The sequence below is a fragment of the Ipomoea nil genome, unplaced genomic scaffold, assembly GCF_001879475.1.
Source record: "Ipomoea nil cultivar Tokyo-kokei standard unplaced genomic scaffold, Asagao_1.1 scaffold1834, whole genome shotgun sequence".
Classification (NCBI taxonomy): Eukaryota; Viridiplantae; Streptophyta; class Magnoliopsida; order Solanales; family Convolvulaceae; genus Ipomoea; species Ipomoea nil.
Genome location: NW_017618262.1, coordinates 4,695,585 through 4,721,710, shown reverse-complemented (window position 1 = coordinate 4,721,710; position 26,126 = coordinate 4,695,585). Strand labels below are relative to the sequence as shown.

At 35.8% G+C, this 26,126-nt stretch overlaps 2 protein-coding genes across 6 annotated transcripts; one reads left to right on the top strand and one right to left on the bottom strand.

Moving 5' to 3' along the window:
- Positions 1-3,118: 3,118 nt before the first annotated feature.
- Positions 3,119-5,427, top strand: LOC109192777 (uncharacterized protein At3g17950-like). 5 transcript variants are annotated; one of them, XM_019343482.1, is made up of 4 exons: positions 3,119-3,347; positions 4,048-4,089; positions 4,289-4,441; positions 4,821-5,427. In XM_019343482.1, the coding sequence occupies exons 2-4, from the start codon at positions 4,078-4,080 to the stop codon at positions 5,310-5,312; spliced, it is 657 nt and encodes a 218-aa protein (XP_019199027.1). In that variant the 5' UTR covers positions 3,119-3,347; positions 4,048-4,077; the 3' UTR covers positions 5,313-5,427. The 5 variants fall into 5 exon arrangements, with proteins under 5 accessions (XP_019199027.1, XP_019199026.1, XP_019199025.1 ...); XM_019343481.1 differs by having other exon boundaries at positions 4,044-4,089; XM_019343480.1 differs by lacking the exon at positions 3,119-3,347 and adding an exon at positions 3,392-3,977.
- Positions 5,428-7,235: 1,808 nt separating this feature from the next.
- LOC109193126 (putative E3 ubiquitin-protein ligase XBAT31) lies at positions 7,236-10,255 on the bottom strand. Its single transcript, XM_019343951.1, has 8 exons — positions 9,904-10,255; positions 9,748-9,807; positions 9,559-9,630; positions 9,350-9,471; positions 9,095-9,235; positions 8,907-9,014; positions 8,444-8,702; positions 7,236-8,139 (listed from the first exon to the last, which is right to left on the bottom strand). The coding sequence occupies exons 1-8, from the start codon at positions 10,081-10,083 to the stop codon at positions 7,753-7,755; spliced, it is 1,329 nt and encodes a 442-aa protein (XP_019199496.1). The 5' UTR covers positions 10,084-10,255; the 3' UTR covers positions 7,236-7,752.
- Between the last annotated feature and the right edge of the window lie 15,871 nt (positions 10,256-26,126).

The following is a 26,126-nucleotide window of genomic DNA, read 5'->3' as shown; positions in this document are numbered from 1 at the left end:
TATATTTCATGAAATATGACAGAATTATAAATTTCAATTCTCTCCTCTTAATTAACTCCATTATTATTTTCTCCCTTTCATTTCTTCTCTTTTTCTCTTTCGAAACCTTCACGAGTTTGAAGTGTGAAAAATATAATAAGAGTCAATAACTCAATATTTGAGATAGTTAGTAAGCGGACGACTGAATTAAACTACGAGGTCGGAGGTTTGCTTTCTCTCACGTAAAACTCAAACTCTGCAAACGTGATCCGAATGGAACTCGAATTAGTTTCGCAATTGTACAGACGTCAGATAAAAAAAAAAAAAAAAAAAAAAAAAAAAAAAAAAGCCAATATCTACTCAAAATTAAAAGGGCAAGCACATATTACCGTCATATTAGAGCAGCTCTACTACACTACATTTCTTTCCAAGTATTTTATAATAAAATGAACATTATAAGATTAATAACTAAGGATAACAGTGTTCAAATAAATTTATAATTTGCTAATTCTCGATTTAAACAACATTACCTAATCATATTTTATGACCTTAGTCGATAAATTACATTCAAAATCCTTGTCAATAAAACCATGATGGAGAGGCAAGCAGCGTTTGACTTTGTGAAGAAACAAACATCCATCGTGGTTAAAAACTTTTTTTTCTTTTTTACCAGAAAGTTGAAAAGAAAGAAAGGGATATTCGGTTTGGCAGAAAGATAGGGATCCTAGATAGCTAACATCAAGGTTGTTTTGCTTGTCGTTTAATACTGTATTATTTTTGATTGACATTCATCATTGCTTTTTATGCCCCTTTTAAACTTTTGTCACATGAGATCGACCAACCCATCATTTTGTGCAACTGCATTCATATATCATAATAATGGATCAACTAATTAAATTAAAATGTGATTCCACTACTTGGACCAAAAATTTCAATTTCAATTTCAATTCATTCCCTATAAATGATAGATTACATGCCCCTCACATGTTACATTTGTTCTGGGTATACCTCCTTATTTTTTTTTATTTTTTTTTTAATACTATTAACTCTATTACAATGTAGTATCTGTTCATAACTATTTTTCTCAACCAAATGAAGCACAAAAAGTCAATATCACTTCTACTGAAACTCGAACCCACAACCTCCCCTATAAAGGAGCACTAGTTTAATGTCATTGGACCACAAGGTCCTTGGCTCTTTGGTATGTGTTAGTTAAGGGCAAATTATATTATGCACCGCGGTGCATAATCGATTATGCACCGCGCGTCTTTTTTTTTTTAAATGAAAATTAACGGTGTTTATTCCGCCGTTTCGCACACTTTTGCAAAAAGTAACTCTGTTATTCAGTGTCATTTTGTATACACTGCAGTTTCAGTTGAACACAACTACAGTTTCATTTCGATATAACTATAGTTTCATTCGATATTTATAGACTCAAATATGTGAAAATGTTATTTAATTTTATTTTATATACACTATAGTTTTATTAAAACACAACTACATGATCATTTTGATATAATTACAGCTTCATTGTACAATATACACTCAAATATGTGAAATGTTATTCAGTTTCAGTTTATATACACTGCAGTTTCATTTCACTATAACTACAGTATCATTTTGATATAACTGCAGTGTCGGTTTGGATATACTGTAGTGTCAGTTGGTGTTTAATACACCAAACAAACGGACTCCGTTAACTCTAACGGCGGGCCGTTTCTTTACTTAAAGAAACGGCGCCGTATATGGGCCGCGGTGCATAATCGATTATGCACCGTGATCTATAATATAACAACTGTTAGTTAAGGATTTATTTAATTACCATATATATGGTAATGGAAGTTATTATCAGTTAACTATATATATTCGTAATAATGAACTAGCTTGTAATGTTCTTCTTGGCGGCTTAATCAAATGGTCAAATAAAAATGTGGCCGGCCGGCCACCGATGATGGATAGTATTGAATTAATATATGGTGGTTAATTAAATGACAAAGGTAACGTAACAACAACATTAAACACGCGAAATCATATGGTAAGGAAATTTTGAGGGAAAATAATATTGGAAGTGCCCTCAAAGCATGACAAGAATGTACCCTTGTCGTAGGGCAAAATGCAGATATATACATGCAAATGGCCTTACTGTAATAATAACCGCATTCACCGCCCATATGTATGACTTGCACTAACTCTTGCTTGCTTTACATGCATGTTATTGTCCTTGCGCCTTGTACAAAAAGGAATCCTAGGCTTGTATGTACATACATGATGAATATACTTCTCTTTCGTTTTCAAAAATAGTTAGTAATTTTTTTTTTTAAATTTTATTTTAAATATACTTAATTGATCCAGTTTCACCAAATTAATCTTAAGCCCACAAGATCCCGTCCTTAGAGTCACTGCAGAGATAAATAGCGAGTCACGCAATTAGCTCACTAGTCAAACCTAATCTTCATATGTACACAAGGAATCCAATCCACACCTTCAATCATCTCGGGCCTTTTATCCATTCATGAGATTTGAACCCTTACACTGCTATCTTCCATCGTGACATCAAGCCAAACAACAAATCACTGCAGTAGCTAGTAATATTGACCACTTAGAAAGATTGTTAGAAACTTAGGATGCATGACTAAATTGACTATAGTGACTATAATTTTTTACCACGACAATTAACTTAGTAACTAAAAGTTCTAAGTTTGACTCCTCACTGGAACTGCTTATCAGCATTCTTGATTTAAAATGATTAGCTATAGGTAATATTGATTAATTTACCTTCTTGTAGTTCTTTCTTTTTTGTCAATTATGGTCGACGAATTTCACTAAAAGCACACTTTCGAATAGGAATTTTCAACTTCATAAATCAAAGAAATAAACAATTTTCCGGGCATTTCTAATAACCCAGGATTAAATGTAAATGGGCCTTCCCTTTCTTCTCTAGACAAAAAGGCTATAATGTAAAGCTAAAAGCTCAAATGCTTGTTGAAAAGGTGTCTGCAAATCGGTTTGGGCCAGATATGGAATGCAGGCCGTTTGATTCATGGAAAAAGGAGCGACCAGCGGCCCAAGAGGCTGCGCAGAACAATCATTCAACGCCTAATGGAAGATCAAATCATTTTCACTTCAACATTGGATCCCTGCATCGTCTCCATCACCGTACCTGCCCCAAAGGCGCCTTTGTCTATAATGGGTTCTCTCTGAACCAGCAGAAAATGACCTTCTATCCAATGGGCCACTCCCCACGCTCATTTTTTCTTCCTTTGCAGGTCAAAAGCTTCAATCATTTCCATTCCTGAAAAGAGACTACTAGCCGGTACTCTCATATCTCTATTGGATCAATTTCATGGATTTAGTGGGTGCAATTGCAGGTAGGAAATCTCAAATCTGTCCATTTACTTAAACCTGATTCATGGAATCATGGGAGAGAAAGTTTGATGAAAGTTATTGTCAAGAACCATTTTTTTTTTTTTTTTTGTTCCTTAAATCTTACTTAAGTTAAGCCCCTAGACATGGTAGTACTGAATGTCTGAATATATAATTTCAAGATTCTCTCGTGAATCGGGTAAAGCTTTGCATGTATGACAAGCCAGACAGGGAAAACTAATAAAACCCTAGAGGGGAGTATCTCTCTTTTGTTAATTATGCCATTAATTTGATTAGGACAGTCAAGGTTTGGATCAGCTTTGGCTACTTTATTAGCAGCCTCAAGGGTTTTGTGTTTGTCTGCTTTATCCACCTTTTTCTACACATAATTATTCTCCTGTTTCTTATTGGCATCAATAGAGCAAAAGCAACAGCTTCTCCACATTATTACTGCTTAGGAATCATAAGTTCTTTTTTGACTCCATTCCCCCTTTGTTTCTTAAGACCCCATCTTCTATCTCTGCATGTAAAGCATCTATCTTTCTTTTGTTAATCTGCATTTTTCTGCTTGGTGGAATAAACTTAGGATATGACACCTCTTCTTTGGTTAATCCTATCCTAGGATCCTATGCTAGGTAACCTCACTGATTGTTTGTCATTAGGCATTGAGGTTGTACTAACTGATTGAAAATCATTTCAAGACAGAAGGGCAAAAGTAGTAGGACAGTGGTGCCTATGGCTCAACAGGTACTATGTTGTCTTGACCCTCATTGTTTGGGAATAACCCATATGGGCTGCTTGGCTTGTTGTAGATTAGTTTTCTGAAGATGGGTACTGGGTTTATGAAGCCTCTTGCACAAATTGCTCTTGTCCTTATCTTTTTGTGTTTTTTTTTTTATAAATATTTTCTTCAAAAGATTGAATGATTTGATTTGATGGATTGCAGGAAGGAGGGTGGCCTCTGGGACTGCAGCCTCTGAATTTAAGGGTAGGGGTAGTGAGAAACAGAGACTACTTGTCTGGATCGACATCTTTCAACACGTTACTCAGTGAGTCCCCCGCTTCCTCTACAGATTCCTCCTCGGACTTGGACAGCGAGGTCAGTTCGATTCTTGAAATAGTTTAAATACTCTTTTTTTTTTTTTTTCTTTTCCCTTTCGTAGATTCTCTACATTATTAGTTTTAGTAATATATATTTGTGTTTTGAATCCTGCACTTTCTTGTATTCTTGCTCAATGTGATAAGACACGACATGAATACCGTTTAACATCTGTTACCACAAGCTAGTTTGGTTATCTAATTCTTTCATAATTAATTCATTTTTGTACGAGTTAGTGACTAATTACTACTTAATCGGATATTCAATCTTCATTCTTGTTATAATGTTGTGTCAGAAAGTATTTGAAGTTGGTTTTTGCTCCAACGTTATCTTGTTCCTCGAGTATCAAAACTTAAACGAGTGGAAATGTGATTTCCAGTCCACAGGGTCATTCTTCCATGACAGGAGCACAACCTTAGGAAGCCTAATTGGCGTTTCAAGAATCGTGAACCTCTCGAGGAGATCAACGAGGGGAAGACCCTCGAGTGTTGAAGCCAATCAAGTAGTCGGAAAGAAGTACACTAGGAGGCCCGGAGCCGCCTGGTGCTTCTCATTGTGCCCGAGAAACAGCACTGATGGCGAGAGCGCCATAAGGAGCAACACTGCATCGCTCGGCCATTTTCTAGCTGTGGAAAGACGGGCTGGAAATGGGCACCGGAGAAGCCACCATAGCCCTCTCATCTACGGGCCAGACGAATACGCTTTGGTGCAGCACGATCGAGAGTCGTCGAATTCACTCTTCGCCAATGACCGAATTGCCCCTCCCCAGCTGAGCCCATGGGCTGGAAGGGCCCCGGGCAACAGGTCTTTAGACACTGAACAAGATCATCAGGGTGTTCCACTGGTATTGTTCCCATGCATTTGTGGTTAAACATTGTGCTTATTAGACCCTTTACTTTTCAATTCATATTTTTCCCATTGTTTGTTTTGTTGAAATTTCTAAAAAAAAGTACTCCTTTGTAGTGAACTAGTGATGTTGAAACATATTTTTATTGAATAGTTATCGGGAAAAAAAAAAAACACGACTCTGAGTAGTAAACTCACAAGAACTTCAAGAACTTCAAGAACAGATATATAATGTATGAGGTGAGACTCGATTATGATATCTTATTTTAAATTTCAACTTATTCAATTGATCACACAGGTGTTTGGTTTTGTATGAAAGATGTGAAATTGAAAGATAAACAGAGACAGATCATAGATGAGGTTTGTTGAATGGTCTGTGTTTTTATGTATTTATCGTACTACACACGTCCTATAAAAGCTTTTCATCGATCTTCCGGTCGGGTCATGTGAAATTTCAACTTTTTTTGGTGGCAACCAAATGTCAAGAAATGTTTGTTTCTGTGTCACATCAATGTTTTGCCACCTGCTACACAGATATTTTCAGCTTTCAATTATCAAACAATTCTTGAATATTTATAAATTAAAAGAATAGTTGAGCCGCTGGGGAAGAGATGACGATATCTTTGCTAATAAATCATCAATTTAAAAAAGGTAGTCTGCAGATAATTGGTTTAATTTGTTCTTGTGTGATCATGTTCTTGTTACACGCATAACATTCTCCAGTCAAACATCATTAAATTAATCTTAAAACAATTGCAAATATCTTTTACTCATTAAATATCTTCTCTTTTTAAATACTTCTATATATATAAAATAAAAAAATAAAAAAATTCAACCCTTCAAGTGGACTATGAAAAGGAACCTCTCTTGTTGAATATGGCTGATCGAGCATACAAGTCAGCAATCATCTGCATTCCACATTTAGAACGAGTCTTCCATGGCATATAAAAATATGACTATATGTCGTTTAAAAATGAAGGGTGATAGCATAAATTATACATAAAGTAAAGATTTAGAGTTACAATACCAAAATACTGGCCCAAAAATAACATTTAGATTCTGCATCTATAGTTGACACATTATGTATCTGTAACTAATAGTTTCTGTACCTGTAGTTATCATATTATGTGTCAGTAATTATCAAATTATTTTTTTATATGTACAGAAATGATTAACTATAAGTATAGAATGTGTTAACTGAATGTACAGAATTTTTATATCGGGGTCACAGTGCAATATAAACCCTGGTCCATAGTATAACGGGGAAAATTTGAGTGACTATTGCAAAAATACAAATGAATGATAATCTAGAAGATGATCCCTCAGCGGACTAATGGAAAGTGGAGCTGATTCCTATCAATAATGGGTATGGGTGGCAGTTGATCAGCCTAACTTATAATCCTACCACCAGACACATCAATCCTAACTTCTAACTATTCTACAACCTTAGCTGATCTAAACTTCTATGGATTCATAGATTTAATGAACACATCACCATATATGCGTCAAAACATAGATATACGTGCTTACCTACGATACATCCCTTTCATAAATATCAACAAACGTATGAAAACAAAAGGCTAACTGTAACTTGGGACCCTCAAATCCTCAATTATGTTTGGTGCTCTTTCTCCACCAAACCCAGTTCACATTCATCTTTCATCACAGATCTTGATTCTGGGTAACTGTAACAATCCCATTCCAATCAACTTTGCTTACATCCACAACAGTTAGTTGATTGGATTTCGAAATTCACCCAATTTAAAATTATGCATTTTCATCAGATCATGGCTTCTGGGTCCCAAATAATAGAATTGAAGCATGTGCTCCATCTCAACTAAAAGTCTAAGCTGATAGTTAGATTGCACATTAATGGTTATATGCTCAACTGATTGAACTAGAAAAAAAAACATGTTCACATGACACCCAATTAGCCAACACCAAACCAAGATTTTCACTTGCAGCTTATATTCTTTAATATATTATACGATGACGATGATGATGATACAACATCATCATCTACCATTCATTTCTTACAGTAATGGGGGGAGGGGAGAGAAGATAATGAAACAATACACCTCACAGTTCACACCTAAGCATTAATACAGAAAGGGATGAGCTAAGGTGGAAGGCAATGAAGAATGGTGTGAGGATTTTGGGTAGGAGAGGAAAGAATATGGAATTCTTGATCTAACTGGGTAGCTAACAGCACCAACCTTCTTCAGCTGAAGTAAAATAGAAATTTACAACAAATATCGCAACCCACACAAATAATAGTCACCAACCTGGAGCTCGCAATCATTTTAGCTTTGCTTATTCCCCAAATCTACAAAGGGGATGGAGAGAAAAAGAGAGAGAGAGAGAGCTATAATAGATATATACCACTTGTGCAGCAAGACCCCACATTGAATTCTTGATTGCCAAGTTGGAGATCTTGATTCTTGAGATACCAAATTCGATGGCTATCAATCAAGGCTTAATGGCTTATCAATCATGTCGTTTTCATCAGCAATCCTGCCCGATTTGGTCACTTTGCTGAACGATCCCACTGCCGATAGCCCCTTGAAGCTACTACTCCCCTCGCTGAGGTTTCGGGATCTCCTAGACTTCCTCACCTTCAAGTAGGCATCGTGGTCGCTGTCATCATTGTTAACCTTTACGACGGTTAATTGTGCGATGCTGCTTCGGCAGAAAGGGCACAAAGGTGCAGCGGTTACGGTCGTGGTCGGGTTCGGTTTGTTATGGCAACACAAAGCGAGCACACATTGTGCGCACATCTGATGCCCACAGTCTTGTACCTCAATCGTGCAGAGTTGATCGAAGCAAATGCAACATAGTTCTGAATCACTGGCCTGCAAAGATCAAAATCTTCGAGTGAATACTACTCTTTCCACAATTAGAAAGGTTGCAGCTTTTACAAGTTTTACTCGCTAAAATTTCAAATTTTGACAAAAATGGTCGGTACCAAATCCCCAAGCAATGTGAAAAATAAAAATCATTGCTTTATTTAAGCATTATGACAAGCCATTGAGACAAAATTGGTATTAATCGTTTAATCGGGATTCCAACAACTTTGCCTATGTTGCAGAGTTTCCGAGTCTTCCCCGCAACTCAACTAACTAAACATATTCTACCAAGATTGGTTATTTAATTTACCTCTGAAATATAGTCTTCGATCCCTGCTTCAGAACGAGATGGAGAAGGTAGCATGTACGATGTTCCCTTTAAAATACTCTTTTCCCTCTCTCTATTAGCATCCATCAGAGCTCGCTCTAACAAAGCTTTTGCCTCTTCATTTAGCTCGCTAATGAACTTCAGAGGTGAAGGCCATACGATCGGCTCTGCAGATGAGGGATTCAGCAAAGCCGCACACGTCCTGTGGTTATGCCTAAAAGCAACCGTATATGGTATTCTCCTGTAAAACACGAGGTCAATATACTCAATTATAAAGCTTCATAAAACCAACGATTGGTCTTCATAACTGATAAATCACAAAACTATAAAATTCTTAGCCAATCATAGCACTGTGGGTATCAACGAAAGAGTGAAAATAGACAATGCTAGAGACAAATATAATCAAGAATCACAAAGATTAGTGCAAAGAGGGAAAGATTAGTACCCAGAAGCGTCTCGTTGAAGTCGATCTGCACCCCACGCCAACAATTCACGGATACAATCGAGAGATCCCCCTCTCGCAGCCAAATGAAGAGGAGTGCTGCCTGGAAAACTGTAACACGAGATTTCTCAATCCAAAACTCTAAAGGAAAACTAGGAACCAAAGAACCAAAAAGTTCTCCATATCATTACCCATAGTTTCCAGTTGATGCACAAACCAAAGCTCCATTGTTCAATAACATATGAACACATTCGGGCCGTCTCTGACGAGAAGCCAAGTGCAAAGGTGTTGCCCCCTTACCATCCCTAACATTCACAAATCTGGCATACCCCCTGGGATATTATTTTATTCAACCACAAGATAATATTAGAAAGTTCTTTATAACAACTCTATCCATAAAAGGAAAGAATCACACAAAGAAACCAAATCTTCAGCTAGATGCTAACCAAGAAGCAGCAACATGGGATGTACGAGCCGAAGAGAGAATTGCTTTAAGGCAATCGGAATGGCCATAGTAAGCAGCATAGTGCAAACAAGTTCGCCCATGAAGTGAATCAAACTTTAATATCTGTTAAATTTTCCAAGATCAGCCACACATTCAATTCAAATTAATACTATAAATGGAATGAAATGGAATATGGGTAGCTTAGCTTACGTTGGCCCCAGCTTCGATGAGCTTTTGCACACAATCGATCTTTCCATGCATTGCAGCCAGCATCAATGGAGTCTAAACCATCCAAAATCACCCAAAAAAAAGAACACCATCAGCAATCATTAGGAAAAGGAAAAAAAAAAAAAAAATCCACAAATTTTCCAAACAAACTGCTCAGAAACGAAACAGAACCTGCTTGTGGCGATTCAACAAATCTGGATTAACAGATCGGTTTAAGAGCATAGTAACGACCTGAAAAGGGAATCAACACCCATCAATCAAAACGCCCACAAGAACACCAAGTCACCAAGTTCCAGTCATAAAGATTGAAAATTTCCAAGAACCCACCTCGATCTGGCCATTGGCGGCGGCTATATGCAAAGCGGAGTGGCGATCATACACCGTGGTGTGGTGGATGAGACCTGGCTCTCTCCCCAACACCGTCTCCACCGTCTCCACATCTCCACACTGCACGGCGGTGAACAGCCCGTGCTCATCACTCGTTCTGCAACTCAGCCCCTGACCCATTCCTAAAGCTGCGATCTTTTTTCACGGTGGGGGGAGATGAAGCCCAGAAGAGGAGGCACCCCTGCACCACGGCGGCTTGGGCAGAGGGGAGTGGTGGCGGAATTGGAAAGTGTGAGCTCCTACATATTTAATGCCGGTTATGGGCGTCTGTAAAGGAGACTTTGGAAGACTTGGAGAGTTGTGTGCGTGAGTTGAAGTTTGGGAGCCACTGCCCGTAAAGGGTAAGATGGTAATTTGGTGGACAACTCTATTCATAATTGTAAGAATATTAGATTAATAATCATAAAGTTACAAGTTTAACCTTTCGGGATTCAGTATAATTGACTCGTCACCTACTTAAAGGCCAGACGAATAAAATCTGATTGTGCCATTTGCAATTTATCTCTACAGTAACTTTAAAGGAGGGCTTCAGCATAGTTGATTTCTTACCTACTTAAAGATTAGGTAAATAAGATCTGATGGGTGAATTGATTGTACGACTTATGATTAACCTCTGCAGTAACTTTAAAGGCGGGCCAAACAAGTTAGATGTAAGATCAAGAATTTAATATATTGGAAAAAAGTTGGGTAAAAGGGCAGCTGACCGTGACAGAGAAACGCTGAAACCGGAAACAGGAGCTGACAGCCGGGCAGCAGTCAGATATTTTATCGGGCAGTTAGAGATTCCACAAATTTTTATTTTTTATTTTTGGAATAAGATTCCACAAATAATAAACCCCCTCGTTCTTACCGTCTGTTTGGTCCTCTGTCCAAACCAGAAATTTTTTTCTAACTTTCAACACCGAATTTGGCGTTTCACTGTTTTTGACGACGACACATCTCCGCCGTCGAAACAGTTGGTTCTTGCACCACAGCCGCCGGATAACCTATGACCCTTTCCTTAGAAAACAATTATTTACGGAGATTATATTGCCAGAATTTACGTATGATTCCTTCTAACCTTCCACAGTGCCTCAATCATATCAACCCAGAGACTGAAGTCAGAAATATTTGTACACCAGTAACTTTTTCTGATCAAAAAATGCATGGCTTATAGGGTACTTCAAGGTAACTCCAAGACTCAATTTTTACTACTTTTACTGCAGGGTACTTACAGTTACAGCAGTAATTAAATTAGTTACCCCAAAGAATTGAAGTATGGAGTACTGGGATTCCAGTTGATTGCTGAAATCTCAAGCAATTATGAAGAGATGGATAGATGATGATGATGATTGAGGAATATGTGCCTTACCAAGATGTCATTTGTTAAAAAAAAAAAAGGTTGCGAGAAAGTGATTTTTGGACTTAAGATTAATCTAGCATAAGCTGAGAAATTTAATGTATAAAAAATAAAACAAAATAAGAAGGTTGTGGTTTACTGTCGATTGCAGGATGGATAATGCATGACTGGTGAGAATGGACTAAGAAAGCAAAAAGCTTTTTGCAGGGATAATCCATCAAGAGTAAAGGGAATGCATTATATCTATTTTAACGCAAAGTATATGCCATGCACCATCACAGTTTCACAATTAAGCTAATTTGTTACTTGGCATGTTACATTTGAAGTTGCATCGTTATGGTTGCAAACAAGACATGAATTTTATGTCGTAATCTCAATCAGGTTGATCAGGTAGTAGACTTAGTAATTATAAATTTGACTTCCTGACGTCCTGTATGAGTAGTCTAATAGCTTTCTTGGTTTTAGTCGACCAGCTAGCTAGGATTACAAGATTGACTTTATTCAATGCGCACTTTCAAATAGTGGTTATAAATTTTTCACTAAATCAAAGAGTATGAGACATATGTACATTAGATTTTGAAAATATTATAATTTCAAAGATGATTTAAAGTTCTAGATTTTCTTTTAAAAAATAAAAGATAAAGGGGGTGTTTGGTAAATAGTTGTTAGTTGTAGCTGATTGGATTAGTGGTTTGAGTAGTTGATAACATTAGCTGATTGTAGAAAGATGTTTGGTAAATTAGCTGTCAGCTGATAGTTGATTACATTCAAAATGACTTTCTCAAAGAACTATTTTGAGCAGCTTTTTGAATTTTAATATTTTGGAACAATATAAGTTGTTACAAAAATCAATCACTTATATTGAATGTTTAACCAAGTCAAATAGTTAGTCGTGATCAAATAAACCAAAATTGAATTATAAGTTAACTATGTTACCAAACAGGACTTAGCCCCCTTCTCCATAATCAAGAACACCATTATCATTATCAATATTAAATATTGGATAAGAAAACACTTCATGATTTTTCAACTATGTATCTATATGGAAAAAATTTACTCCACATTTAATTAGATACTAGATATTAATACTTAGTAATTTTTTTCTCCTTTAATATGAAGTTGTATTTAAGTGACCATATGAAAAATAAAATAGACTATATATAAATTTCATTTCATGATTTTAATAAAAGCAATATATATATATATATATATATATATATATATATATATATATATATATATATATATATATATATATATATAAGAAATAACTTGTGGCAAATGAAATATCTAAAAAAATTATCGCCCTCATTGGTAAAATATATAATTAGTCTATCAATTAAGTTTGACTTATTTGATCACTTTCGTTGTTTGACTTGGTTAAACAATCAATATAAGTGTTTGATTAATTAATTTTTTGTAACAAATTATTGTTTCAAAATGCTAGAATTCAAAAAGATGCTCAAAATGATTTTTTCAATCAGATTTTTGAGAAAGTCATTTGTATTTAATCAGCTAACAGCTTGACCAAACAATTTTCTACAATCAGCTAATGTTATGAACTAGTCAAACCTACTAACTCAATCAACTAATATTATCAACTAGTCAAACCCACTAACTCAATCAGCTAACTATCTGCTATCAGTTATTTATCAAACATCCCTATATATTGGCAACGTAGTTTTTAGCCAAATTAATGATAACCGGTTGTATCAAGTAAAAATAGTCAAATTGTATCTTTTACCAGAGGTGTTATGTTGAATTTTTTATTTTTTATTTTTTATTTTTAGTTCAGGTCAATAACATCAGTACAAATAGTTTGAATGTATATTTCACTTATACCCCAACTTAACTTCTTTGTATGAATGTAACATTTTACATTGCCATACTCATAAAGTTATCTAATTCCAATTGTTATCCTTTTTGTAACTATTCTTCATTATTGTAGTTCTATTGAAGTATAATAATAATAATAATAATAATAATTATTATTATTTTAAAGGGCACGCCACCATAATAATCTGTGTAAGCAGACACGAAATCGTCAAATTTTCTGGTGCATTACATTATAGACTTTAAAACGTGTGGAAACGTTAAAATTTTCCAGGACTGTCGGAAGCTTCATGTTCATAAACTTCTAAAATCCTGAATCTAATTACACTTAAATATTGGTGTGTACTAATTAACTATAGTCAAATTCATGCATGGAACCATGCACTTAATTAATAAATCATAATCTTAACTAAAATATATTTATTGGGTCATCATTTTCCTACTTGGACAGGGTTACCAGGAATATCACACGGCATTATTACTGCAGTGCCCGTATCTCCATGTTCCGATCTCGAGACGTGTCGGTGCAAATTATTTAATTATACGGTGCCAGAAAATTATTTGAGTGGAGCTAAGTTTAAACGACATTAGATATGTCAATTACAAAATATCAAACAATTATAATAAGATTAAAATATAAAATATATTATAAATTACAATAAAATGTTTTTGATAGATTACACGATAGTTAGAGTCGAAATCAAAAATAAACTTGAGTAGGTGAAAATGTGAAAATATTTATGACAAAATATGAAACATAATCAATTAGATAAAATAATTTGAATAACACTGTATTCATAAATACTTTTTAGTTTTAATTTTTTTTTAGTTAGATCAACTTTACATTTTTATAAATTAAGTAGACTAACAAATATTTAATTTATCTTGGGAGATAATGAAAGATATAAAATAAGTGAAGATAAGACAATCGTGCTAATGATATTTGAACCTATTACTATACACTTTTTTTTATCTCAAATTTAAAATTTAATCAACTAAGCTACTCAAACTATTAATAATTTAAACATAAATATAAATTTTATATAACATTTAATGCTACACACACACACACACACACACACACACACACACACACACACACACACACACACACACACACATATATATATATATATATATATATATATATATATATAAATAGGTTCTGGTGCGTTAGGGTGCCCAGGTGCGATTGTGCGGTTTAATCTGAGCCATTCATCTCGCTTAAATCAACGTCCAGGATTATCAAAATTTTAAAAAAAAAAATGGTGGCAATTTTGTAATTTTTGCATCTAGGTCAAAATTAAGGTGAGCGGTTCTGTGATTAATGTGCATGTGTTTTGTATATAAGATGCGTGAGTCTTGTGCGTAAGGTGCGTGAGTTTTGTGCTTAATGTGCGTGGGGTTGTGCTTAATGTGAGTAGTTGTTAAAACTTAAAGTGTGGGCTTTTGTGCTTAAGGTGCGTGAGATTTGTTCTTAATGTGAGTGGAGTTTGTGCTTAATGTGCGTAGGGTTTGTGCTTAATGTGCGTGAGGTTAGTGATTAATGTCAGTAGTTGTTGAAACTTAAGGTCTGTGAGTTAATACTTAAAGTGCATGGGTTTTGTGCTTAATGTGCGTGGGTTTTGTGCTTAATGTGCGTGAGTTTGTGCTTAAGATCTAAAACTTAAGGTGCGTGTTTCTATCACTTAAGGTGCGCCATTTTTAGCTTATGCTTCTTACTTCCACACACGCATTTTTTTTTTAATTTTCATTGATTTGAACCGTTGATCTAGATTTGATCAACGATTCAGATCTAACCGCACAATTGTACGGGAAGCTATACCCGCACCTGGTATGTTCCATTTTAATTGGGTTTCTGAAATGTGGTTAGTGAGAAGGCTTGTGCATGTTTTATATATATATATATATATATAACGTGTACTCCATCTCAACACAGTGTGCGAATCGATTACTTGACATTTGGCGTGAAATTGATTCTGATATCAAATTAAAAGTCTAAACTAATAATTAGATTGGACATTTATGTTCATTTATTATAATATGCTCAATACACAAGTTATCCAATAATTGAATAATAGTTTGAGAGATGTATGGTAGTGGAATATTGAGAGTTTGATCACCGGCGGGTGAGTCCGTAGCTGCAACCTCACATGGTCACTGATGGTTGTAATGAATGGAGTAGTGTTTTCATGGGGCCACTGTTGTCTGGGTTTTGGAGTTAAAAAAACAAAAGTAAATGAAAACAACGTCGTACGTAGCAAGTACTTAGTTTTGTAGATAATGTTCGTCATGTTACTCCATACATATACCAATATAATGTGCTGAATCTGTATATAATTTGTTTTCGGTAATAAATAAATATTCTATATAAAACAAAATAAATCTCTATATGTAATCATTTAATCGATAAATAAACATCAAATGGAATACAATTTTTAAATAGAAATAATGATGATGATGATTAGGGTTATATATAAGAAATGGTCTCAATTCAATGAACCAATAATAACGAAACTTATCAAAGTTCATCAATTTTTGCAAGCCAAATGTGAGACCCCATTCAAAAATTAAGAGAAGTAGAGAATAAAATAGGACTCCCTTGAACGCATGGCAAACATCTTGAACGCCAACATAAAAATAATCTCTATATTGAAAAATTAGAGAAGGTGACATGTGCATATCAAGTGTACTACCTAATTGAGACCACTTTCTATAAAAAGAATCTTTGTATTGAATTGAAAAATTAATAACCGTACCTTTAAGAGGTTTCATTGTTTAGTTATTAAATTGTGACCACTTCGTATAATCCTAACAATCATTATTTCTATTTAAATATTGGATGTCTACCACTCGTTCAAGGGATATGTATAGATACTATTGTTATGTTTGTATTGTGCTCTAGATATTTGCCACGCGTTCAAAGGAGTGACATCCAATATTATCCTTCCTTGTTGATTGTAGCTTGGTGACAAAAAATATGCAATCGTATAAAAAGAGGGTTTTGAAACCCAGCCAATTAGACATGTGAGATACTAAAATCAAGCCCATATATTGTTACTTGGCAAATTATTCTGTAAATCCGAGTCTAAAAGTACACAATTTACATACTGAATGTTCACAATTTACATATTGTATGTCCACAATTCAAATTGTGAATATTCAGTATGTAAATTGTGCATTTTAGATTCGAGTCCGAGTCTATGGCATAATTGTTGTTATTATTCTGGCAAAATTCTAACTAAGATCATATTTGTAAAATCCAATCAAACTTTCTTTTAGTAAAACTAATACTAAGAAAGCCTCTAGCTGTTAAAAAAAATATTAATATTATTATTATCTAACTATTATTACTTTGTTAGAAGTAGGTGAGTCTATTAGGCCTTGGCCAATGACTCCAATAGACTCACCTACTTCTAACAAAGTAATACTCCGTAATAGTCATGTCATAAGATCTAAACAATTAAGCAATTATATATATATATATATTGGTTCCTGTGAGAACATGTTTTCCCGTGCGGCATACAACATTAGATATGTATAAATGACCATACAATGTTCGAGAATACATCAGAATGAAATGTAAAAAAATGTACCATACAAAAAAAAATACGTCACACATAATGGTGTATTTTCGAACACTGTGTGGTGCATTTATGCATACCTAATGGTGTATACCGCACTAACCGCACGGGAAGACCTCTTCTCATACGAACCTGACCCTATATATATATATATATATATATATGGTTGAGTTCAAATGAGGACAACAATATATAGAGGACTGTGAGGACAAATAATGGGGCACACAACAAATTACTATCAGGCACACAATTTAATACATAATGGCACACAAGAATACATGTAGACATCAAGTTTCGAACTCAGGCTCTATTAATTAACAAATGTATGTACGCGACATACAAACTGTGGCACACGACTATATTCGGCCATGCACACGACATACAAACTAATGACACACACTACATCTGTCTTCACAGTCCTCTATAATATACTTATCCTCATTTGAACGCAAGTCTATATATATATATATATATATATATATATATATATATATATATATATATATATATATATATATATATATATATATATATACACTAAAATATCTCACACCAAAGCTTAAACTATATATAGTATGATGAGATGCGCATGTTGTCAAAATGGACCAAGTCATACAGTAATAACGTAATTAATTAATTAAGGAGATCTGACAATATAGGGATTTGTCGAGAATGAATGATATGAATGCAACACTAATTTCACATTTGACGACGGAAATAAAGCGCGTAATTATTGACGTTTCATGCTCCAACTACTCCCGTGCTTCTCCCACCCAGTTGTTTTAAACGACGATTAAGAATGTTTGGAAGAACAACAAAATCGTTTAGGTTTTGTTTGGATATTATAATATTATAATTATAATGATAGACATTCTGAATTAATCAATTAATTTTTTTTTCTACAATCTAACATATTTATAATATCGATCTGTTCAATATGATATGTCAACATTCTTGATTGGAATGTGACTCAAACCAGCGACCTTAACTTTCGTTTAAAAAGGTAATAGTGATGTCATCAAATCACAATTAAGGTACTTGACAACTTATGCAATTAACTTAAGTACAAAGAAGGTAAATAACAAAGAGAATGTTTGAAAGAGACAAGGTAATCGTAGGCTCACGTTAATTACTTGAAGGTTATAAAAAGTATGTTTTAATAGATATGAAATGTCTAAACAAGATAAACGCACTACTATTTATACACCATGTGTCTGAGTAACAATCTACACGACTTAGACGCCCTGGGCCTCGGACCGACCACAACCCACTTATACCTAACGTCCCCAACTTGGGTTGGATGCAATGGCCAACCACGAGGTTTGGGTTAGGATTTATCTTTTTGTGTCGGGTTGAGTTAGTTTCACCCCATGTCCTTCGATTCGAGTCTAATATATATCATATAAATTTTGAAATTTATTTGTATTTGTCTTTGATAGCAATTAAATGCATGCATATATGCACATTTTTAATTTGTATTCTTGCATTTGTGTCTAATAATATGTTGGGTCCTTCACATATAACAAAAAAATGTTGTATATGACGTTGATTCGATTTAAACTATACATACAAAAATATGTTTTTTTAATAAAATTGATTGGCTAGGTAAATTAAAATATGTTCATGCTTTAAAAAATTTAAACAAAATTAGAAAGTGTGACTAACGTGTTTTAATTAATCTTTTTTTTTTTTTTGAATGTTACTGGTTCTATTACATTGTAGTATCTGTTCATATACTTTCTCAACCTACTGAAACACAAAGAACCAATAACGCCTCCACTAAGGCTTGAACTCATAACCTTCCAAATGAAAGTCCAACCCGGGTACCATTAGACCACATAGTCCCGTGTTTTAATTAATCTAATGTCTCAATTTCCTAATTAATTCATCAAAACGTATCATGAGCAGGATAAAGTTTGTTTTACATAAAAATGATTTATCTTTCTTGTGTGATTTGTTAGCATTATACAAAACATGATTTACTTTTTATATATATATATATATATATATATATATATATATATATACTTACTTTCAGATAGTGGTTATAAATTTCTCGGCTCATCGTCTTGGAAAAAAAAATGATGGCAACTCAAATACAATAGGTAGAAATGACATGCACACAGCAAGTTAATGGGCCATGTTTTGATTGAATCTGGGTTCAAGATTCCATTTTATTTCTACAAGTAATTACTAACTGTATCTTCTTTAAATGCTCACCTTAATTAATTGTCTAGATCCAATCCAGGAATCTGTCATTTTGCATGTCTCTATCATTGGAGACTTGTGGGAAATTGCTACCCAAATGGATGCTCACATCATCTTTAAGATACAATTCATTCTTTAAAAATTTGTTTTGATAAATAAAACCAAAAGTGTTGTTTTTAAAGATTTTTGTAATTAAACAACAAATTATACCATGAACCATGAGCCACATTATAATGTGAGCTATCAATACAATATCATTTTTAGTAGGGTGAATCAACGATTTGATCCCTTAGTTATTAACGACTTGTCAATGTAGCCCCTCAATCGCGTATTCATCGATTTAGTCCCCGAAAATAATTGTTTTTCGTCGATTTAGTTCCTCCGGCCGTTTTCCGTCAATAAACCGGCGATAGCTCCGATTTGCCATGGGCAATTTAGTCATTTCTTGTCTTTAGTCGCCACCACTCTCCACTGTTGCGCCACCATTCTCATCCACCTTCAAAACTCTCCGCCCTCCTTCAGATTCATATACAAGTGTGTGTATGTGTGTAGATAATGATGTATATATACACACACAGATGCGAGCGTGGCTGCCTGTATCTATATAAATAAATAAGACAGTAAAATTAGGGATTCTCATATTACAGAAGAATACGCATTTGTTTAAATGTGTCTATAGCTTACCTTTGAGAAATGAGAATGAATTAGAAGCTCTGATTAGGTTCTTGTTCTTGAAAAAAGTAGTAGCAGAACTGGTCTTGTTCTTGAGAGAGGAGAGAATTAAAAAAAAAATGGTCAGAATCTCAAAGATGGGGCTTTAGAGAGAGGAATAACAACAAGCCAATAGTCCGGGTTGTGAGAGAGAAAGAAAGAGAGCTAGAGAAGAGGGAAAAGAAAGCTTTTTTTTTTTTTTTCCCCTTATATTGCTTTCTTGCCATCGCCTGACATTTTCTTGAATGGAAAGGCCAAAGTCTGAAAAGTTTTTCCTTTTTCAGCAATCCCTTTTTTCCGGCGATGAGTAAAATGCAATTAAGGCTCGAATCAGGGCTCAGGTCGTGGGGTTTCGGCTCTGGACCACCGTGCGCGGTGGCTCATTTCTTGGTGAGCTAATAAGTTCAGGGTTGTTCAACACCAGAAAACCACCAATCCTACAGCTAAGCTCACATTTAAAACCACTTCCACCCTTAACCCTCCAACTCGTCATGGTGGTGCTCCAATGCCTTCGAATTTGCTCCAATGGCTACGATTTTGCTCGGATTTGGTGGATTTTGGTTGGGAAACACATTTAGGGCTGCGATTTTGGTTCGACACTTACCAAATTCAACACTGGTAAGAAGATACTAAGAGACTAAGAGACTAAATACAGGAAATTACTAAATTGCCCATGACAAATCGGAGCTATCGCCGGCTTATAGACGGAAAACGGCCAGAGGAACTGAATCGACGAAAAACAATTATTTTCGGGGACTAAATCGATGAATACGCAATTGAGGGGCTACATTGACAAGTCGCTTATAACCGAGGGACCAAATCATTGATTCACCCTTTTTAGTATATTGCAAATCCATTTTTTTTTACTACATATTCATTTTTAGATAGTGGCCCTGTTTGGTAAAAAATTGGCCTATAGGTCAATTTTGGCTTATTTGACAACTATTAATTGTTTATAGAGTAAATACTCAAAATGGTATCTCGACTATAGCTAAATTTACAAATTGGTCTTCGACTTTTAATTTCAACCAATTAAGTCCTTAACTTTGCAATTTTAACACAATTTGATCCTTTGTCTATTTGACCGTTTGTTGACTGCACTTTTTTAGGATATATAGGTAATTTCATGGTCCATCGTCGGTTTTTTAAGGTTCCGGTTGCATTTCTAGACCGCACTGTTACATTTGAATCCACTGCCGGCGCTGCACCCCATACCGGAGAGATTATAACTTTTGATAGATAGATTGCCGAAGTCCCTGGACTGGCTCTTCGAGAAAGCCGTGACTCCAAGCTATATAGGCAAGTTGAACCGGCTCGGGATCCCAAAGCAGCAAGCGGAGAAGCGCTTCCCCCCTCCGAAACGGCGCTGTCACCTCCAAGAGCGTTCTCTAAGCTGAACCGGCTCGTGATCCCCAAGCAGCAAGCGAAGAAGCACTTCCCCATCCGAAACAACGATGTCACCTCCAAGAGCGTTCTCTTGAGCTTTGCACGTGAAACTACATATATATCCTCAAAGATTGCGGTCAACAAACGGTCAAATAGATGGAGGACCAAATCGTGTCAAAATTGCAAAGTTAGGGACTTAATTGGTTGAAATTGAAAGTCGATGAACAATTTGTGAATTTAGCTATAGTCGAGGGACCATTTTGGGTATTTACTCTTGTTTGATTTAGTTAAAATATCAATATAAATGTTTGGTTAATTAGCTTTTTGCAACTCCAAAAGGTTAAAATTCAAAAATCTACTCCAAGCAACTTTTTCAATTAGCTTTTTGAGAAAAGAAATTATACCAAACAGCTATCAGCTAACAGCTAATTTACCAAACACTTTTCTATAATTAGCTAATGTTATCAACTATTTATACCCTCTAATTAACACAATCAGCTAATAACTAACAACCATTTTACCAAACAGGGCCAGTAACACTAAAAACGAATTTATAATATACTAAAAATGAACTTGTATCAAAATATAATGAACCTATTAAAATTAAAATGAACTTGCATAATGCTAAAAATAAACATGTATGTCAGTGCTTTATTTTATGTTATGAATCATGGTCTAGCGTATAATGATTGTAATTAAAGGTACTATACTGAAAGATGTGACATATATTTTATTTTATCCGATGAAATTTAATAATTAACCAATTAAAACACAAAATTGTCTTGTGCTCCACTGCAAAATTATTACAAAATATAGAGTAGGTAGAAATAACATATATGCTCACAAGTTAATGGGGCATGGTATGAATGACACCATTGAATCTAGCTTGAAGATTCCATTTAATCTCTACAAGAAACCACTAATTGTATCTTCTTTTAATCCTCACCTTAAGTGATTAATCATATATGTCTAGCTCTAAGGAATCTGTCATTTACAAGTCTCTATCCTTAGGATACTTGTTGGAAAATACTACCTAGAATTGAATTTCATATTTTGTAAAGTTTATTTAGATGATATTATATACGGAGTATATAATTTTTAACTTGTCAAACAAGACCAATATTAGATTGTATAAACTTTTACGGATGTTAAACTAAACAAGGTTTTATTTATACCCAATATTTAAAAATTTTAATATCCAAAAAATATAACTTATGTTTTATGAAGAATTCTACAATACCAAAAAAATGTTGAATCTAGATCAAAATGAGAAAAATGTTAAATATGTTACCAAACAAGGCAATATGTTAAGTGGGTCAAATAATATGTGAATATGTATGGTTGGTAATATTATAATTTAGTGTTTAGTATATCTCCGAGTGAAATTTTCAGTAGCTAAAGTAGCATAATAACAATACATAACATAGGAAATTTGATTCGAGAACATTCGAGGAATGGCCTCGGCGGCCTCTTACGCGGCCGGCCGCCTAGACCGCCTAACTGGTCGGTTCGGTGAATTTTTTTTTTTTTTTTAAATGTCGGAAAAGTTTCGGAAGGCATAACATTTGACTCGGTTATTCGATTTTGACAATTTTTTTTTTCAAAAAAATGCTTCTTTAGCTCTTAATTTTAGTTTTTTATGTATTTAGATGGTTTAAACAATCTTTTGAACACTTTTACAACCACTTTCGTAAATAGTTTCTAAGAAATAACTATGGAAACCTTATGTTTTATTACTAAATTTTAAAAATGTTTAATTTTTAATTTTATTTTTAATTAAAAAAATAAATTAAAAAAAAAATCGGCGCCTAGGGGGCGCCTAACGTTTTTTGCAACATTGTTATTTATACTTGCACTTCCATTAAATTATAATTATTCGGCATATGTAATTGTGAGTTTCTAGCTGACAATTTATTGTAGAGCAGTCAAAACGAGTTTAGCCAATTCCATCTACAAAAAGGTGGAACGGGCTTTGAGTTTTATGGCCTACCAAATAATGGGCTTTGGCGAGGCGGGTTTGGAGGCCTACATTAACTTGTCTGATGGGCTCGTGTGCATGCCTAACAAATTTTGGGCAAATTATGCTGTGCATCCGTATGCACCATGCATGGTGCATACGGATGCAAAAACGACGTCGTTTTAATAAAACGCGCGTCTCCCCTTAAAAAAAATCAGGTTCGATTCCCAGCAACAATATATGAACTAAAATTCTATAATCAATGAACTATAATTCCATAATCGATGAACTATAATTCCATAATCTAATCTATGAACTAAAAATTCCAGAATGAATGAACTAAAATTCCATAATCTATAAACTAAAATTTCAGAATCGATGAACTACAATTCCATAATCGATGAACTATAATTCCATAATCAATGAACTATAATTCCATAATCTATGAACTAAAATTCCAGAATGAATGAACAATATAATGTTGTTGCTAGGACTCGAATCTGAATTTTTTTTAAAGGGGAGACACGCGTTTTTTAATAAAACGACGTCGTTTTGGCATCCGTATGCACCATGCACGGATGCACAGCATAACGATTGCAAATTTTGGTCACTGATTGATCAGTTGAATTGGGCTCATAAATATATGTTGAATTGAGCTTGTTGGGCTAGTAATATATCATCCAATCATTATTACATAGATCGTAGTCCACATAGCTTTGTGGATCATAAATAAAAAATATATATATATTTTTAATATACTAAAAATTAAAAAATATATTATTTATATATGTAAAATACTTTTTTTGAAAGTATATTATTTTATATATACTATCAAATAATGTACTTTCAGTATATAAATAATATATTTTTAGTATATTAAAAATGTACGTGATATTAATAGTCGACACAACAATGTGGACCATGGTCCACACAATAATTTGCCTTTTTCATCATAGCCAATAATTAAACTAACATATACGAGATTGAATGATTTCGGCAAATTATGTGGAACTGTGTACACCGTTCCAAAACGGCATCGTTTTGGTGGAAAATGATGACGTGTCAATTTTAAAAAAAGAATTAAAAAAAAAAACAATTTTCTTTCTTTCATCATTAACAATGTTTGTCTTCAGGAAGTCTATGTTTATAATTACTTAACTGTATGTTCATAATTATAGAACTCTATGTTCATATTTTTTGAACTTCATATTCACAATTACATAACTCTATGTTCATAATTTTTGAACTCTATATTCATAATTCTTGAACTTTGATACTGCTAATTCTACGTAAGCAATATAAAATAACACGAGACCAATTAAAGCAAGTAAAATCTTTATTGATCCCGGTAAAGGCCCTAAGTACAATCTACTTGGCTGCTCTGAGTACCGACTGACTGCGGTCGGGATTCTCTAACAACAACCTATCGATCGTCCAAAAGTCCTTTACATTGTAGCTACTGTGGGTATTTATAGCCGCTATGCCGGGGACAGGATTCCAGCCGTTCGGCATGTCCTCCACGTAGCCACCACGTGTCATCCTCCCGGGTGCCCTGCCTGTCAATGGAAAGAGCCGCCACGTGTCCTTCGTCAGCTCTTTCGCCAAAGGGCTACCGCTCGGTGGTCGACACTGTCGCTCGGGCAACTCCGGTCGGTCTACGATCGGGTTCTTCTCGTGGAGCCCGACCTGCTACCTGCAAAGACAAGGAGAAAGAGACAAAAGGCTCCTCGGTCGTGGTGAAGCTATGTCGGTCGGGATATTCCCTACCAAGAGCCCCCCAGCCCGGGCCTTTTTGATCAGCCGGGAAAAAACGGGACGGGATGAAGAAGCCCAACCGTCAGCCAGCAAGCCGACCTGCCAGCTGTCATTCCCTCCTACGCCACGTGTCGGCCTCTGCCGGCCTCGGCGATCCCATCCGTCGCCTCGGATTCAGCGCGGGTCGTGTCAGGCAAGTTGGCCCATTTCCCGCCTAAAATGCCCTCCTATAAATAGGCCCTTGAGGCCCTCATTTGAACTTTCCTCACTCTTTTGCTTCAGTCGGTATCCTCCAAGAATCCCGAGCAGAGCATCTCAGCAAGGCGACCAAGCAAAGCAAAACTTCAGGTCTTCTTCAAAGTTTCCTCACTCGGTAAGCTCTTAGCTCTTTACTCTTTGTTTACTCTTTACTTAGCATAGAAGTAGGATAGCACTAACTTTGAGGTAACTCCCCGAACCCTGTACTAACTCCCGACCGACCTTTAGGTAGAATTATGTCGGACTCGGATAGTCAAAACGCCTCGATCGCGGGCTACGACAAGGAGGTCGAACGTATCAGCGAGGAGGAAGTGGACATTATGTCCTACACTCCCGAAGCCAGCCCCCGAGCAACGCCAGCCCCCGATCGGGCCGTCGAGCATAACAGCGTATCAAGCTCCTCCGGGACGTCGAGCTCTAGCTCCAGCGGATCGGGGAGCTCCAGCGAGGAAGAGGAAGGGAGAGCCACGTCAAGCGGGCGGGGTTCTCCAACCGAGGGCGTTAGGGAAACGCCTACCCGGGTGGTTGGGGACCACCCGGAAGCTGCTCCTCGAGGAGGTGATCGAGAAAATACCCCGGAGCAGACCGAAGAAGACCCGGCCGGGCCGGCCACACCAGCCGTCGAGCTCGAATTCTTGAACAGCGAGAGTGTCGAGCAAGAAATGAGCCTGCTGACCAAAGGCGAAGCAGCTCGGATTGCTGAAAGACTCCGGGGCCGGGTAGAATTCGACACGAGCCGTCAGCTGGGGAACGTAATTGACAGGCATCGGGGCAAGTGGATCGGGATGCATTACGACTCCCTAATGGCCCCGATTGCCATTCCCTTCCCGGCCCTCTTGACGGCCTTTCTAGCGTACTACCGGGTCGTTCCGGCTCAGATCTGCCCGAACGCACATCGGATCCTCGCCTGCTTCCCGTAGATATGCACTCGGCACGAGGCCGAGTGCACGATGGAGTTGTTCAACTTCATCTACCAGATCAAGGTTCTCCCGGGCCGCTACGGGGGTGGGTTCCTGATGCTGCAATCCCGAGCAGATATGTGCTCCATCAAAGGCCTGCCCGGGAATAACAAGGGGTGGAAGAACAGAATTTTCTCCATCAAATACGACCCCTGGATCCTCCCGGTCGATCG

Bases quoted from the DNA above. Each gene is read 5' to 3' on its own strand.
- LOC109193126 (XM_019343951.1), bottom strand. From the start codon at position 10,083: ATGGGTCAGGGGCTGAGTTGCAGAACGAGTGATGAGCACGGGCTGTTC. The intron at 9,631-9,747 runs GTTCTGTTTCGT...TGGATGGTTTAG, and splicing joins TGTTGAATCGCCACAAGCAG to ACTCCATTGATGCTGGCTGC. The intron at 9,236-9,349 runs GTTAGCATCTAG...ATAATATCCCAG, and splicing joins TCCCATGTTGCTGCTTCTTG to GGGGTATGCCAGATTTGTGA.
- LOC109192777 (XM_019343482.1), top strand. The intron at 4,442-4,820 runs GTCAGTTCGATT...TGTGATTTCCAG, and splicing joins CCTCGGACTTGGACAGCGAG to TCCACAGGGTCATTCTTCCA.